The sequence below is a fragment of the Prinia subflava genome, chromosome 4 (genome assembly GCF_021018805.1).
Source record: "Prinia subflava isolate CZ2003 ecotype Zambia chromosome 4, Cam_Psub_1.2, whole genome shotgun sequence".
Taxonomy (NCBI): domain Eukaryota; kingdom Metazoa; phylum Chordata; class Aves; order Passeriformes; family Cisticolidae; genus Prinia; species Prinia subflava.
The window spans coordinates 8,511,312-8,528,026 of record NC_086250.1 but is presented as its reverse complement, the minus strand read 5'-3'; the positions used below and the strand labels follow the sequence as shown (position 1 = coordinate 8,528,026).

At 40.5% G+C, this 16,715-nt stretch overlaps 1 protein-coding gene across 7 annotated transcripts in view; it reads left to right on the top strand.

The window, feature by feature from the left end:
- LOC134549607 (potassium voltage-gated channel subfamily KQT member 1-like) overlaps window positions 1–16,715 on the top strand; it is a 395,125-nt gene that overhangs the window by 9,686 nt on the left and 368,724 nt on the right. For all 7 annotated transcript variants that reach the window (XR_010080145.1, XM_063395349.1, XM_063395353.1 and 4 more), the window contains exons 3-4: window positions 6,531–6,621; window positions 14,876–15,002. Coding sequence is in view for 6 of the 7 variants with exons in the window: in XM_063395349.1 (XP_063251419.1) it covers window positions 6,531–6,621; window positions 14,876–15,002 (218 nt within the window). In the remaining variant the exon portion in view is untranslated. The remainder of the gene's footprint in view (window positions 1–6,530; window positions 6,622–14,875; window positions 15,003–16,715) is intronic.

Genomic DNA, 16,715 nt, shown 5'->3' with positions numbered 1-16,715 from the left:
TCTCTTGGTGTTGTAGAAATGTTGACTTGTTATTTCTGATAGGAAATGTTACATGCAACGGGGCTATTGGGCATTTCTGGGTGCAACCCAGAAGAGAGCTGAAAACAGATATCCTCAGTATATCCATGCAATAGGTGGAATTTTCCTTTGAGGGCTTCAAAGCTCTGAAAATATTTTATTCTGGGGTAGAAAAAGAAAATCAGATATGGCAAAATTCTCTGCTAGACATGCTCCCTGTTAGTAGAATCCAAAGCCGAGCAGGTTTCCATTGAAACCTGTCTGGTCTCCTTCTCCAGTTCTGCTAAAACCAACACATTCCCAGACTATTTCTATTTTTAACAGATTGGTATTTTCAGCAGAAAAATTGTTCCTTTACCAAAATTTCCAACCAACTCTAATTTGTGTATGATCACATATGGATAAGCACAGGACCTTTCAAAGACACATCAAACCTCAGGAGCCTGGAAATAGATTTATGAGAGAACTGAGGAACATCAGACCTTGCCAACAAAGGCACGTGGACAACCTTCCCTTCATGACTTAGGAACTCCTTCAGATAACAAAAATAAGTAAGGACCAGGAGTGAGGTTTTATTCAGGCCAGCAGGAATGTTTTCCAGAAGCACATGGCTATTCAACATGAGACAGTAGAGTCCCATTTAGAAGGAAGTGCTTCATTCACTCAGGAATGAGAACGTGCAGTTTTAGAGTATGAAAAAAAGAAAAATGCTCTCCTTAGTTTTCCTGCCACAAAATGACCAGTTAAAACAGGAAGCAGCCCATGCTGCTGGAGCCCCTCAAAGAACTTTCTGTTTGCTAAACTCATTTATTGTCCCTAACAACAGACTGACTTAAAGCTTTTGGTCTCTTTTAGACAACTCTGTTGTCTGTCATCCAGAAAAAAGCTGAAGTTCCAAAGGGTGTAGTTGCACATAGATTTACTTGGACATACTAGCCTCAATTCAGTCCAGTTTTCTTTTAATTTAAGTCCAGCTGAAGCAACTGCATTTCTTCTCCCCTACTGTGATGGTAGGCCAGAACATTTTGGCTTCGTATCTTAGATTCATGGAAGGGTTTAGTTGGAAGGGACCTTACAGATCATTGAGATCCAACCCCTGCCATGGGCAGGGACACCTTCCACTAAACCAGGCTGCTCAAATCTTCTGGAGAAAATAGCAGATAGAATAAAGGATTATCAGAGGAATCTAAAAGGCAGGGTTTCTATTTACTTTCAACTGGAGACATGTAGAAGTCATTTGTAGTTATCTACCTGGAGGGCTTTCTCAGAGTGAAGAGAGGCACAGTAGCTCAGTTTTGAGGGAGGGACAGAATACATCTGATTGTGTCAAAATCATCAGCAACCTGTGGTCCAGGTCTCTCAATACTACAGAGCACAGGTTTCAATAGCTTTTCCATAATAATTTTTGTTGATTTGCTTTCATTATAGAACTCATACTTTTCTAAAAGTGTTTTATTCTCTAAACAAAACTTTACAGAGTCAACAAAGTTTGGTAAATCCCAGAAGGTCACAAAGCTACTGTTTTGGATTTGGTTGCCAAGGATTGTATCTTTGTCTGTGAATTTACAAGTTTGTCCCCTCCCCACCCATTCCTTTTTTGTTGTGCAAGAGATAACATTCCTAAGAGCATCTCTTATATCAGCACTTCAAGTACACTTATCTGCAGGAGATAAACCCAAAGCCCCACATGCACAGTTCTTGCTAGAAATGGAATTATTTGCTACAAAACTTAAAAGGAGGAATTATGACTACTCCTCCTTTAAGAACTTCCATTAGGCTTGTCTTCCATGGAAAATAAGTTTGTTATAGCATGACCTTGAAAAGGTTCACCCTGGAGAAAGTGCTTGACATCGTTTTTCTATCAGTGTCAAGTTAACCTCCTAGCTCCCAGTGTTTGTGGGCTTCAGTGAAGTGTGCTCATGGTCAATAATTCTATTAAACAGAATTTGACCCTGGCTACAACAGCAACAGAAACATGTTTCCAGTCACAGCAGCTACTCTCCAAAAGGAAGCAATGTTTATGAGGACCAGGACATAAAGAAGCACTCATTTGCAGCCTTTAACAGGACTGCCTCTTTAGTCTGGTTAACACATGGGGCAGATTTAAGGATGATAGTTTAAAAGCATTGGTGAGAAAGCAGTTGTATTTTTGTGTATACCTGAGGCTTAAGGAACTGAGGAGAAGTCAAGAAATACTAAAATTTAGTTCATATTAAAAAGATCTCTTGGGAAAACATGACATTTCATCTTCTGTAAGTGTGAACAGTACTACGTGAGAATCTGAAACCAAAGGGGGTGTTCTCAGATACTCCTCTTTCCTCTGATAAGTAAAATATTTTTTTCTGCTCAAAGAGAGAGTGAGGAAGAGTCTGCAAATAGGTGATCAGGAATAAATTTCCATCTTCAGAAAAAAAAAGTTGAAGGAAAAGAAAGCCAGGTGCTTTGAGAGGAAATACTTCACTATTTTTAGTAGCTCTATGGCAGAATAGGAAAAAGAAGTATTAGTGGAAGTAACAGCTCAGATTGTGGCTCAACATCCTCATGAATCACAGAAAGAATGAAAGAGGACAAAGTACTAGAAAGGAGAACCTCAGTTCCTTTCCAGGATAGGAAAGAGTAGACCAACTCTAGTAGTTGGTAATTATTTATATCTCTGCCTTATTAACTTCCTCCCTTTAGGAACTGAACCGCTGCCAGCGGGTGAAACTGTTCTCCGTGGATGTAAAAAACTCCCTGCAAGCAAGTAATCAATCACACCTTGTTTTCTCACCCTTACAGCACAGAGAATTGTCCTTTGCAGGAGAGCATCGATAACAGGGGCAACATGAGGAAGCCAGACTGGAGCTGGTAGGGAAATGGAAATTGCCATATGACAAGCTTTAAATAGCTTCACCCTGAGTCAGCAATATGAAACACACACCCATCCACTTGCCTTACCTATAGGTATCCCAGAAATCCAATCAGAAATATTTAGGGACACCGGGATCTGTTTGGCACTTGCTGATGAGTTAACACTGGTAGACTTTGCCATTGCCTTCAGAAGGAACAGCTTGTCCCTCAAACCAACACCTGCAGTGAGACCTTGAGACAAACCCAGAGGTGTTCAGTGAGGAGCCTTGCTGTAGGTTTGCCTTTGGCACCGTGCATCCAGCTCTCTACAGGGAATTTGGCACTCAGTGCCAATTTTCCTGCAGTGTGTTTAGAAAGGTCACTGGTTACAGCTATGTTTAGCATTCCAGAGGCTGTTAGGAGCAGTCCACAAGGAGCTTTTCTGATTGCCTGAGAGCCAAGAGAGCTGTTGGGTTCTGCAGATCAGCTGGCAGTAAATTGAGCTGTTTATCTTTAAGGGTGGACTCCCCAAAGCTAACCTGCATTGTGGTGTATGGCCCAGGGACAGTGACAGTAAATTGAAGCTGTGAAGGCAGCATGCACTGACTGCTGGCTCACAGATACCAGAGGGGGAAGAAGATGCTGCTCCACTGTGCTAGAGAAAAGGTGCAAAAGGATTGTTGGTTTCTCTGGGAGTGGATTTACTTGGGGTGCAGGGAGGACTTGACCTTCATTTCCACTACTTGTCTGCAGCACTTTTGTCATAACTCAGATACCACCTCCTCACCAAACTCCACCCGTGGCTTCTTTCCAACAGCTTGTGGTGAGCACTGAGCATAAACTGCTGCAAGTGCACACAGGGGCATCGCCAGCTGTGGCTAAACAATTGTCTGGGTAACTGTGAGAAACTATTGTCTTTTAACGCTTCCTTTTCTCTCCACTTAAATTGCCTGGCTGGAAAATAAGTATGGTCTTCTCATCACATAAAAGGGGAAGATTGCTGGAGTGGGTTTAGGATTTACAGCCAAGGGCACTTAAGGGCTGTATCCTTCAGCCATGGTGGATTCAACAAGAGAATTTTCTTGTTTCATGAAACACACCTTTCTCCAGTGACAAACTCCTTGCAGCAATGCTGCCACCACAATTTGCTGCTGAGCTGTGCAGGAGACCAGGATCTGCAGCATGTGTCTCTAATTCCATACAAATTATTGCAGTCTTCTTTTCTACACCCATTGTTTCTGTGCCTCTTTGCTGTGATTAGAGATTATTGGGACAACATCTTCAATGTAAGTTCATGGTTTACTGTTTGACTAGGTGAATGAGCTTGATTTCCTTTTACTTTGGGTGTTCTTTTAATGTTTGGTGCCTTTTTTTTGGTTGATTGATTGGGGAGGTTGTGTGGTTTGTTTTGTTTTGTTCTTTTGTGGTTGTTGCTGTTCTTGATGCCCTCATTCACACATTGCAGTTTCTCCCCACTGCAACTCATGTGAGCTGCCCTTGCTATTCACTGGGAAGGAGTGACACTCACTGGCCAGAGGGTATAGTGCCATAAATTAAGTGAATTTAAAGCACTGTTTTCTGAGATAAACATTTGGGGATGGAAGTAAAACTGGTGAAAACTTTTGTTTCAACATGCACATTTGGCAACTTGTTTGGCAAGCAGGACTGAGTGAAGGGTTGTGGAACCCACAAACCATGAGAGCGTGGCTAAGACCTGTCCTGAGCTAAAGGTGCTGTTATCCTTGACTAAGGTGTGTTATCTGGATCCCTTTTCCCTTATATTGTGGATCAGGATAGGAAAATATTGAAGAAATTCAAACTTGATTCAGAGACAGTTGTACATGTAGATCTCTAACCACTTCTTACAAAATCTGTTTATTAAGGGTGGCCCTGATCTTCTCAAATCTCCACTTGTGGTTAAATAGTGTCAGAGTCCTTCCAGAGCCAGATGAAAAGAAGCAGGACCTTCTGTTTTTTATAACTTCAAATCCTGTTTCAGGCTTGAAGAGGTCAGCTGTTGTCTATGTGGTGGCTGACAAACAACTGCCTCTGTGCCTGTGTTAGCACATACTTGCAATTTACTTGCAGTGTGTGATTGATCAGACCAAACATACCAAAGATATTGGTATACTGATACCCTGTAGATATTATCACCACATCTTCAACCAAAGAATTGTTTCCAGTGTTCACGATTGCCTGTTCAGTGTTCCTGGGGATCCCAAGGCAGTCTGAAACTCTAAGCCACTCTAAAAAGAGAAGAAGGAAAGCTGAAGGGCTCCACAGATATCAACAATGTCCTGTTTTACCTCGTTCTAGTCATGGTTTGAACGTGCTGCCAAAAGAATATTGGTTCAGCATGCCCTCCATCTGAGGCAAACACATTTTGGGGGTTTTCCATATCCAAGTAGTTCTTTGCAGTAGTTATTTTCTATCCTGTATCTGTGTTGTGAGAACTTTGTTTCTCTAGGTGTGTGGATATATACCTATGAAGTGCATCTGTGAGTAAGTAAGTGGAACAGGCTGCCCAGGGAATCACCATCCTTGGAAGTATTTAAAAAACATGTAGATGAGGCACTTAGGGTTTTGTGTCAGACCTGGAATTGTCGGGTTGATGTTTTGACTCGATGGTCTTTGAGGCCTTTTCCAAGCTAAATGATTCTTTGATTCTGTGTAGTATGCTGCTTAATATCTGTGTGTGTACCTGTACTGCTGAGCCCCCAGGGCTGGGTGGAAGAGCTCCTGGAGAAAGGAGCGTGGGCTGTAAGAAGAGAGAGAAGAGCAAGAGTGAGAAACAACCAAGGTGAGAGAAGCAGGAGAAGGGGGACGAGGGGCTGCAGGTTCCAGAGCAGAAATTCCCTGCAGCCCCTGGGGAAGGTTTATCCTGAAGCTCGTGGAAGGGCCCACAATGGAGCAGAGGAGCAGTGTGAGGAGGAGGGACGAAGTGTTGTAGTCTGACTTCAACCCTGCATTCCCCATCCCTCTTTGCTGCTTGGGCATGCGTGAGAAAGGGAGGCACAGGAGAATTAGGGGAATTAGGGACATGAGTTTAGCCTGGGAAAGGAACAAACCTGTCAAGTTTTATGAGATTCCTGTACGTCTCTTCTGTAGCCTGTGCAGGCACTACTAACCAGGGACTCTGCCCTCAAGCTGAGACCAAACTCCTGGGCTTGTGTCAGCTGTGGATATGGTGTGGTGCATTTCATCTCTTCTTCTGGAACACTGATAAAAGTGTCCAGTGAGGCGAGACTGTGGATAAACTCCAAAGGCATTCATCTTGTCACTGGTCTCTAGGTCATGCAAGAGTTTTTCCCCTTCCTGATAAGCTTTTCCACCTGAAATTTTCATGTAAAAGCTGCCAACACCCACTGAGTATAGTTTGTGTCTTTGTGAAGTTGTACAGCAATCAGTGAAAGATGAAACATTCCCTATGACAACCTTCCCTGAGAAATATGCTTGATAATGTTTTACCTATTGATTTACTGTGTTTAGCCTTCCTGTCATTTTTATTCCATGTTTCTGAAAGCAGAATGAATGCAAAATTATGATACTCACTTGAGAAGGAAGAATTGACTGATTAAACACAAAGTATTTGTGATAAAAAAGTTATGTGAATGAGAGAAAAAAGTAGATCCAGAGTTACAGTTCAACTTAACAAGTCACTAAACACTGTTTTCTTTTTGCAGATTTCTCCTGGTGCTGATTTGTTTAATATTCAGTGTACTGTCTACTATAGAACAGTATTCTGAGTTTGCCATTGGAACCCTTTTCTGGATGGTAAGTGAACTTTTTGGGGGAAGGGCTGATCAGTTTGACTAAACCTTCATCAGTTCATCAGTTTTAGACAGCATGGAACAGGATACTCTATAGGAATGAATATTTGAAATGTTTATTTTTTAAGTCTTATTGTAAAAAGTTGTCAAGAACATTTCTTTTCAGAGGAAGGTGATTTCTGTCAGCCTCGTTTACTATTCTAACAAAAGAGGAAGGAAGAGCTCCTATCACGCTGCTGTCACCAGTGATTTGGATTTGAAGTTGGTGCTTGCTTGGTGGGAATCAAAAGTACAAATAACCTGCATGAGGACACTAGACAATGTCCCTCCTCTGTTCCCCCCTGCCTCTATTCACCTTTAGAGAGTGAAAAATGGAAATTAACCATCCTTGATAAAAATTGAGTAAATAACTTTCAAACGGCTCCTTGCCAATCTGTATTTTAGCCACTGAAATCCTCTGATCTCAGTGTGTGATAATCTTACTATTCCTATTGTAGTTTCCTTTTGCTAAATGGTGACTTTTAATGTGATAGAGTTTGGTTTTCCATCTGGTTTAAAAATAAAAATCAGTTACTTCTTTATTTTCGTATGGCTTAGGCTACATTAGCACGTGCAGCTTTTGCATGCTGTTGACTGAGCCATCATTAGCTCCCAGACTTATTCTGAGATCTTGATTAAAGTTAATCCTGTAACAAATGTTGCTTGGCCTTTAAGCCACAATTCAGTGTCAAGCAAAGTGCAGAGTTCTGCCAGTCGTGTGTGCTCCTCTCCTGCTCCCTGAGATGTGGTGACTGCAGGACAGGCACTGCTGGGAACACTGATCCTGGCTCAGTTGATTGTTTCTGTGCAGATGGAATGTGCAGACACATTTTTGACAAAGAGTAAGGAGATGGAGACAGATGTGTGGATCTCAGAGTGCCCACTTAGCACTGCCAGCTATTTTTAGGTGATGTTATCATCTAACAAATGAATCATGCAGTCAGTGGAACAATTTCTTGTCCTCCTTGTGTCACCCTGGAGGATGCCTCTCTGGAGTTTTTCCTTCTGCTGATTCCTTACTTTCCTTCCTAGAAATGGCCAGTATGGAGGGTAGCTGTTGTGCTGGCTACTTTAGAGTCACTTGCCTTGAACATAGTTGTCTTAAAACTTGGTCTGAAATAAATTCACTTCAATTACAAAATATTGTTTTTAGAGCTAATTAAATCAGTTCTTTTTCATAGAGTTGGGAGACTTCCTGTTGCCAGGAGTTAAATGGTTGGACTCCTGCTTGGAGCACATCTTCCCACCTTTACCTGAAGGAATTTTCAACTGGGTCTCCCATTTGAGCCAGGATTGCTGTTCTCTTTAATCCTGAGAGGATCATAACTCTGATCTACTTCATATCACAGATGACTGGTTTCATGAAACCAGAGTTTTATCTCTCCAAAATATGAAAACCTGTGTCTGTGCATTCTGCCTGCTGTCTTGAAACTGGCAACAGAGGATACTGCCAGTGTGGTGAGAATCAAAACTGGGCCAAAGGATTTACTGGATCAAGTTCAAAATTAAATTGGTTTGTTTCTCTCCTAAATGAAGGACCCTGTAATTCTTTGAGTAGCTCTCAGCAGCAAATACTGGCATGTGATGCTTGTGCTATTTTCCCACTTGTGAGAAATCTGCTTTCCATTATATTCAGGTAGATTAACACTTGGGAAGGATCAATTTCAAAAATGTCCCGCTGAAAGTTGCTAAGGCCTGATAAGAGGGGTAATATTTGGTACTTGAAGACATGGAAATGTTTTTGTAGTTTCTTAGGGAGGGTGAGGTGGTGTGCCAAGTACAATTTTGGATGATATGAGTCACTGGAGTAGAGATGAGACATTGGTAACAGATGTAGCTATAGATGGTCCTAAGACACCAGAGCCTTGTGTTTCAAAGATGTCATTATGTCAGTGTTCTTCAGACATCTGGATGGTCTCAGAGAACTTCTGGTCAGGTGTGAAACTGATTCAGACAAGCTCTGTGAATATACGAAGGAGAGATTGGTATATTCAATATACCAATTGAATAGCTAGAACAGAAAATGGGGGCTGAAGAAGCAGTTGCTGGAACTAAGACTAAAAAATGCCCCAAAGCTACCCATTCCCTAAGCATATGTTCTCAAGTCTCTGACAATTCAAGTGAATTCTGGAGGACAGGAACGTGTCTTTTAGCCCTGTGTTTCAGTGTGAAGGCCAATCTGTTGTTTCTGAGATGACTGAAAACATTGCCACAGCCACAGGTTCAGGCACAGGCTGATGCCGAGCCCCCTCTCTGCCATAATTGTTTTATCTGATGCTCTTGCTTAGGCTGAAAGGACACGTCTGTTCTTTGCCCTTACAAAGAGAAGACAACATGTAAATCTCCATCTTCACTATGGTAAAATCAGTTTATTTCTGTGATAGAAGGACTGGTGAAATTGCTTGTCTTGAACTTGAAGTGTTGTTTGAAAGACATTTTTGTACTCATGCTACCAAGTATTTTGTGTATTCCTTGTCACTCTCAGGAGAGTTCTTCCCAGTTCTAACATATTTTAATTTAATTTTTTCATATATACACATTGTATGAGCTTTGTTAATTCCTGGCTGGGTTTCTTTCCCTTCTCTGAGTATTTAGTAGCCAGCATTTGAGGGGAGTGACAGTGGGACAAGGCACAGCTGTGAATAAAGTGTTTGCAACACTCGAGATCATCCTGAGTTACAGTTGAGTTTCATTCCCAGTTGCCCCAGGTTTAGGTAACATTTTATCTTAAGTTTTAATTCTCTAATAATACAGTTACACTTTCATCTGGTTCTATGATTATTCTGTTGAAAAAGTGTTTTTAAAAATTGCCAAAGCCTCTTGATTAGGCTTTTGCCTCTGCAGCAAGAGGCTGAAATGTTTTCTTGATGATCTAGTAGTTTGTGTGTCTGTTTTGATTTCTAAATAGCATCTAGATTTTTCAGGACATAGAATGAAAAAATAAACTATAAAGTGGGCCAGGTGTATTTCCTCCTTTGAGGCCTAATCTGTTTTCATGATTAGAGGTCATATATTTTTCTACCAGGAGAGGTCACCATGGTAGTTTGTAAAAGACCGATTTTTCTTTTTATTTAATTGCAAAAGACCTTGCAAAACCTAAGTGAGCTTCTTAGCTTGTGGGGCAACTTCCACTAACTGTGGAAGCAATTATTTAAAATTCTGAAGGGCTTATTCACATTGGATTGATTCCACTCCAGGAGCAAAGCTAAACCCTTCCCCTCCTACTAGAGGTGATCCCTTCAGGGACATGCTGGGGTGAGCTGGAAGGCTTCTGTGGATCTATAGAGAAATGGGAATTTAGAATTAGAAATTAGGATTTCAGGCACTAACTTACTGGATCTTATTCAGTCTCTATCTGATTATATTTACCTTAGTGGTATCTTTCAGAATGAAGCAATTGAGAAAAACACGTTGGTCAAAAATAGTGGAGGCTGTAGTTGATTTTCTTTGGAGAAAAAAAATCTTACCTTCTTAAATAGAATTAAAAAATAACTCTTCCTCTGTGACTCAGCCAGCTCACCTGAATGTGGCTGTCACAGGGGGAGCACTGTGAGCTTCCCTCATCAGTGTGCAGCTTCATGCAGGAAACAGCAAACAGCAATAAAATGCAAGACAAGCACACTCCTGGTAGGAAGTCAGCAAATTCCGCATATTTATCAGGTGTGCATGGAAATGTGTTTTTTATGAAATGTTTAATCCACTTGTATCCAAACAACAGACTTTGAGTGCATTGGTTTCACCTAAAAGCTGGAAGTGTGAGTAAGCTAAGGGTACAATAGGACACTTTGCAGCATTTGGCATTTTTTCTTCTGTATATTGGGTATTCTATTTTCACCCAGGACATCTGTCATCTTTGCAAGAGCCAGAACGATGGTAGAAAAGAAACATTTTCAGTATCAGTAGGTTTCCATAGCATTTGAGTAGCTATTAAACTAAACAGGTCACTAAATGGACATTTTCAACTGTAAGGACTGGAAAACCTTGAAGACAGGTTATCAGATTAAATTTGGGACACAAGCACACGTGTGCAAACATTTGGACTATTAAACCTTTATGCCTCTTTCTGAGGCTTCATTGTCTGGAGCTGCCATTCCTTGATTGAATCTCCTTGAGCACACACTATTCATTTAGCCATCCCACTTCCTCCTTTTACCCCAGCACCTAAATATTCCAATAAAAAAGTGAAGAGAGCCTTGTGTGTGCTCTCCACCTAAAACACAGCTGCAGCTGAGAAAATACCCTTCTTTTTTCATGTCTGCACTTTAATCACTCCAGTGAACTTCCCTCTCCTGCTTCCCCAGTCCAGTTATCCATAACCAAACTGGGATAAATTATAAATTCCAGGCTATATATTTAATTTACACACACAAGCCTGTGTAAAAGTGTTGGGTTTCTGCGTTAATGTGGGCATTTTTTTATTTGGTCATCAATGACATTCATGGATAAAAAGTTGATGGCTTTTCCACAAGGGTTTTTTATTTGATTGATTCAATTAGATACAGGTGGAAGCTATTTGTATACATATTTCCCTTTAAGCTTATTTTTGTATATTTTTTCTTAAATTAATAAAATGAAATTGTACTAAAAATAGCATAAGCATGACTATGTATTATTTTCTTATTAATTTGGTGGGGGAGGGAAGATTTATGCAGTGGCTAGACTTCAGAAAAGTAAAAAAAAAAAAATCAAAGATGAAATTAATTTAAGGGCAAGGACTATTATGGTCCTTATGTGCCTTGGGTCTTTTCTCCAGACAAGAGGGAGAAGCACAGAATAATGGAATGCTGCTACTGACTTCAGCAGAGGTGTTAGATAGCACAGACCCAGTTTAAAATCTGTAATTAAATTCTTTTGCTGGTATTCTTGTGGCAATTTGAGTTGCTACAATCAAAACAGGAAGAAACTGTGACACATGAGTGTGAAGAACCAAGTCTGATATGCCTCTTATTTTTATGAAGTAATAGTTTGTTCCTGCTCATTATTTTTGGTTTCAGTTTCATTAGAAGAGTTAGTTCCTGACTTTCTGTTAATGCCAAACTGCTTTCCAGGTTTATTAAATCTGCTGAGAATCCTTCATCATGCATTTCTTCCTTGACCAATTCCAGGAGAAGGGGAAAAATACTGCTGGGAGCCTAAATCAAAAGGGTTTGTGGGTTACTTGTGAGTGTAATCCCATTTTGAAAGCAAGGGCTCTGGAAAATTGCAGAAGGCTGCAGAACGATCTCCAACTGACACACAGATGGATGTAAATTTAATTTGCAGATTGTTTTTGCTGATTTTGTTCTGGTTCATATTTTGTCCACAAGTTCCCACCATCATTTGTTACCATTTCAGTGAGAATTAGTACTTTTTTCTGACTTTCCAGAAAATTGCTGGGTTGTTTTTTTTTCCTTTTACCAGAAAGTAAATGTGGGGCAATAAATTTAAGGCTCTGAAAAGTGTTTATGTGTAGAAGAGGAAAAGGAGGGAGGTTAGGGCTTTTTTTTTGAAGGTGAATTTAGTGAGGTGAAGTTTGATCAGCCTTGGCAGCTCTGGAAATGGGTGTCTCCTATCTTGCATTAGGAGTACACACAACAAGAGTGTAAATGTCATAATCTTCCTTGGTTTTTTGAGGGACCACCTGCAGAGCTGTGATGTTTGTCCAGTTTCTGTGCTTTTTTGGTCTTTGGCCTGTCTGAGGCTGCCAACAAATGTGTTAATGGCTGTGGTTTTGGTAATGTGGACACCTGTCCAGGACAAAATGAACTGTGATTAGTAATTAATGTCAAATTTGTTGAAGATGTAAGTTCCTCCTTTTCCTCCTTCCTGTCAACAATTTCTTTTTCCTTTCCATGGACTGTGCAACCTTATTGACTTCAGCAGGGTTTTCTGGACATAACAAAGATGAGTTCTGAGAGTAAAATACCCTCAGGCCAGATGTAGTTTTAATTTCAGTTTTTAAAACTGCCCTCAGAGGATAATCAATGAAAATCTGAGAAGTTTTTACTTCCTTGGCACTTCTCTGCTTGTCTCCTTTCTCCACAGCTTTTCACCTAAAGCAAGTGCATGCAGACCCATTAAAATGATTCTTCCACTGCCATAAACATTGCTCTGCTTCCTGTAGTGGAACTTAGAGATTCCTAACAAAAAACCCCCAAAATGCCAGAGTGATGATCCAGGAACCACCTGCAAACAAGACAATTTAATAAGTGAGAGAGTATTTTGCAAGATTCCAGAAATGCAGTTAATTCTTTTCCTTTGCAGGTTGTTCTTAGGATTTGATTTGACTGTTATACTTGAATAAATATTTCTATTTAAATTGTAGGGAGAATGCAAACTTAGAATAAGCTCTAAATAGATAATGCATATACTAAAAAATGAAACTTGAGGAGTTAATTTGCTGTGTATTTTCTTGTGCTTCTGCCTTGATGGTGGCTGTGAGCTTTCTTAGTTTTATACTAAGCCTTGGTTTATTCAGGCTGAAAGTGCAATGCAAAAAAGAGGAAGACTGTGCATATTTTCTTGGTTCTCATTCCAGGGAAAATAAGGAGGCAGAAGTGAACACAGAAATGTTAACTTGGTTAAAAATCAAAATTGACATGCATTTTTGCATATTAATGTAGAGTTTTTTCTTGGGTTTTTTTCAGCTTCAGAGTATTTTGGTCTCTCTTGAGCCATTCAAAATGTCAGTTTTAAAATCAAGTTGGTATTGTCATCCAGTGAAAGTTGTGATTTAAGCGTGTTTTGCTTTTTGGGTGCTTTAGAATCCCCCAGGTGCAGATTGCAAGCACGTTTTCAAGTCAATATGCAAACATTTTCCAAAGCTGTAACTCATGTAGTAGGTGTTTGGTGACTCTGAATTACTGGGTACAGTTTGGGTTGGAGCAAAGCCTAGAAGCTGTGTTTGGGTTGTGCTACCACTGCAACAGAGAGGAGAACAAGGAAGGCAGGAATGAAGATCTCAATGAATCTGCCCACGCTGTGATCTTTACTAATCTGCTTTCTTTAGAAGTATTTCAGAGTACACCCATCCTTGGGCATGCACCAGTGCTTCACAGTGCGGTGCTGAAGAGGGGAGCAATATTAAAATACTGATAATTAATTTATTTACATGCTGGCTATACAGCTCACCTCTGTCACCAATCCTTATGGGGGATTTTATCTTCCCAGATATCAACTGGGAATGTCATACAGAGGACTCAAACAGGTTCTGGTGATTTCTGAGCATGTTGAAGTTAACTTGGTGCAGGTGGTTGACTAGGAAAGGTGTCCTCCTAGATTTGTTGTTTATCAGGGACTTTTGGGCAAAGTGATGGCTGGTGGTTGTGTCTTATCACGGTGACCTTGAAGGAGATGAGTTTCTAAAGTTGGTGATAGAAGAGAAACTGTCAGCAAAATTTTGATCCTGGATGTTTGGAGACCAGTAGAGGCTGGTTAGTAAAGTCTCTTGGGAATCTGCTTTTGGAGGTTGTTGGGGATTCTGAATGCTGGTCACCTTCTCAGGGCCATCTCCTAGGAGCACAGGAGCAGGCAGCTCCAAAGGGTTGGAAGTCAAGCAAAGCTGGCCAGAAGAGCAGCTTGGCTGAGCAGGGATCTTCTAGAACTTAGGGAGGAAAGGGGAGTGTATGGGAGGCTGGGAGACATGGGAGAAGATTCTGTCCCCAAGGCAGGAAGAAAATTAGTGCAGCCAAAGCTCATGTGGAGTTCAAGCAGGCCAGCACTGAGAAGGACAATAAAAGGGACTTTTACAAATATGTTCATAGCAAAAGGGGAATTGGAAATAGCATTGGGCCATGGCTTGGTGAGACTGGTCACCTCAAAAACAGCCATGTAGACAAAGCAGAGACATTTAATGTCCTCTTCACCTCTGCCTTCAACAACAATGGGCCCAGGAAGTCTGGAGTTCTGTTGGAAAACTGTGACTGTGGGAGGATGATAAAATCTCAGTCCACCCTGAGTATGTTTGAGACTTGCTGCTACAGCTGGATAAATCATGGGGCTTGGTGGGATTCATCCCAGGATACTGGAAGACCTGGCAGATGTCATTGTGGGACCTGGCTCCGTTTCTTTTTCAGTGGTCTTGGGAGTCTGGAGAGGTCCCACTAAACTGAAAGCTGGCAAATATTGTCCCAAGGACAAGAAGGAAGTGCCTGGTGATTAGTCCTATGAATAACTTAGATGTGCAAACTGTACTTCGAATGAAAAACTCAACTCTGCTCTCCTCCCTTTCCCTCTGTTAGGAAATAGTTCTGGTGGTGTTTTTTGGTGCCGAGTACCTGGTCCGGCTGTGGTCTGCAGGCTGCAGGAGTAAATATGTTGGCTTCCAGGGAAGGATCCGCTTTGCCAGAAAGCCAATATCCATCATTGGTAAGTTTTAAACTCTTTTGCAACCCTCCTGCTTGTTGTAAATAAAAATGTCAACTTCTGCAGGGGCCTTATTGCAGCTCTGAGCTTCGTCTACCCTTCAAGCACTTATCTGCTTGTGATTTCTTTTGGGTTGCTAGAACACCATGGCTAAGGCAGACATCAGCCTTAGAAAGGCAGGACTGTAAAGTGAAAAAATGACTAAACCTTGGGTGATTCCAGGAAATTAACAAGATTTTGAACACAAAGTCCTTCCTTGGGTACAAACAAATTCTTTGCTTCTAGAGCTGGTCTAGTTTTGTGATGTAACCATGAGGACTTTAAGGAATTGTTTTTAATTCTCATTGTGCTCTTGATTTCTCTCTCAATTAGTAAGTGCTTCTTAGGTGGGTCTATTAGAGAAAATGAATCTCATTGAACTGTGGTTTCAAGGGGTTCTCTCTGCTGGTATTTTGCTACTACCACAGCAAATATTCATGTTTGTATTAGAGCCCTTGGGGAAGAAACTGTGGGTTTTGTTAAGAAAAGCTAAGAATGGCTGTAGCTGAGGGTGCACTCACAGGTATCAGTATTTTATTTAACCTTTGAAATTCCCCATAGGATATAATACATTGGAAATGAAGATTTGCTTTTCCACATCAAATGCAGAGGGAACAGTGTCTGCACTGACACAACAAGCTAAACTTGGGAAATACCTTTGCTGTAAATGATTGAATCTTACTGACTCATCCTTTCATTTTTAAATCAACATGAATAAAATACAAACACTGGAAAAAGAAATTAAAGGATTAGAATAGAAAGTAAAACGTATTGCATTCATTTTCTTCCTTCATTAATACAAAAGTGTTTATTTTAAAATCAAAAAAATATCCACTAAAAATTCTTTGACAGCTGGGAGATTTCTTCTGTGGGTTTTTGTTCCCTCTAAAATTTGGATTAGTTCTTAGAAAATTCAAAATGGAAAATGCCAGGCTGAGGCAGAAGGAATGTTCTGGGACACCCAAGCTCAGTAAAAAGACAGGAGGTGGATTCTGATGCAAAGGTCTGGAGATGATGTTTAAAGAGACTGACAAGCAAGCAGGAGCTTGAAAGGAAATCAACAGGGTCTGGAAATATGTGGGATTGAAAGGTGGCAGTGGAAGGGTAGGATATGCTGAAGACATGGGCTACAAAATAAGGCTGTTTGGACCAGTAAACTGGGATTAATTAGGGAAATCTAAGCACTGGAAACTGGGATGAAAATTAGGAACAGAGGAGAAGCACAGATAGAAGAACAGGTTTGGAGAAAAATAAAGAAAAAGAAATATCTCTACCATGAAGAACACTTTCAGAAAATTAGAAAGTACAAATGAAAAAAATCTCTTTTACTCTCACTACTTAGTTGAACTCATTTTCTAAGCATCAGTCTTTTCCACTTTAGTGTCTGCCATCAGATGGATATGTGTATGTCTGCCAGTTTAGTAAAGATCATTTGTTAGATGGATCATTTGCCAAAGGGCAAAGATCTGTGTTAGGATGTGATGGGAAAAAACCCCACCCTGAATTCCAATGTTTACAAATATATGTTCACACACATACATGATAAAGGAACAGCATAAGAAATTTGCAAAGTCAGGCATTCAAAAGCTAAGATTAATTCCAAATGGAAGCACTTTCTGTAGCCTCATCCATCTCTTTATTCATTTTCATTTTCATTTTCATTTTCATTTTCATTTT